This window comes from Penaeus monodon, chromosome 22, assembly GCF_015228065.2.
Source record: "Penaeus monodon isolate SGIC_2016 chromosome 22, NSTDA_Pmon_1, whole genome shotgun sequence".
Taxonomy (NCBI): Eukaryota; Metazoa; Arthropoda; class Malacostraca; order Decapoda; family Penaeidae; genus Penaeus; species Penaeus monodon.
In genome coordinates, this window is record NC_051407.1 from 16,624,086 (window position 1) to 16,624,925 (window position 840).

At 44.2% G+C, this 840-nt stretch overlaps 1 protein-coding gene across 1 annotated transcript in view; it reads right to left on the reverse strand.

Annotated features, from left to right (window-relative positions):
* Positions 1-30: 30 nt before the first annotated feature.
* The window catches only part of LOC119586957, a 5,155-nt gene continuing 4,345 nt past the window's right edge, over positions 31-840 (reverse strand). The window contains exon 3 of the mRNA XM_037935692.1: positions 31-787. Within this exon, the coding sequence (XP_037791620.1) occupies positions 459-787 (329 nt within the window). The 3' untranslated portion in view covers positions 31-458. The remainder of the gene's footprint in view (positions 788-840) is intronic.

Consider the following 840-nt stretch of genomic DNA (forward strand, 5'->3'; position numbering starts at 1 on the left):
ATTATACAGGGATTATATTGAAATTGGCTATAATAGATTTCATTTATTCTGTTGACATTTGTTATACACAATTCTGAATAAACTAAGAAAGAAAGGTTATGAGAGAACAATCATCTGGCTACAGATTAATAATAATAATAAATAAATAAAGATTAGGAAATTAACATTTACCACTCTTTAACTGATTCCTGGAATATGGAACATTAAGTGGATCAGACTGACTGGAGCTGAGTGTAGTACATTAAGTGGATCAGACTGAATGGAACTAAGTGTAATACATTTAGTGGATAAGACTGAGTGGAGCTAAGTGTAGTACAGTGAGTGGATCAGACTGAGTGGAGCTAAGTGTAGTACAGTGAGTGGATCAGACTGAGTGGAGCCGAGTGCAGTAAATTAAGCGGATCAGACTGACTAGAGCTGAGTGGAGTCCATGTAGGCTATGTGGAGGAATAACCAACTTATCCCTTCTGCTGTTGCTCCCCGTAGGCTGGAGGATAAGGTGGAGGGGAATACGCAGGGGGAGGAACTTGTGGATAACCTTGTTCAGTGGATGCGGAGGGATAAATTTGTGGATAACCCTGGCCAGTGGATGCGGAGGGATGAATTTGCGGATAGCCCTGGAGAGTGGTTACAGGAGGATAGACTTGCGGGTAGATGAGCTGGGTAGAAGTAGGTGGATAGATGACTCCACTGGGATAGGTGACGGCGGTGGTGGACGAAACCACAGTGGGCTCTGGAGAGTTCTTGGTTCGACAGTACATGATCAGAGCCACGAAGAGCATAATTCCTGGTGGGGAAGGCGAGAGGCGATGCGTTAGAGTGCCGAGTCTTCTCTACAGA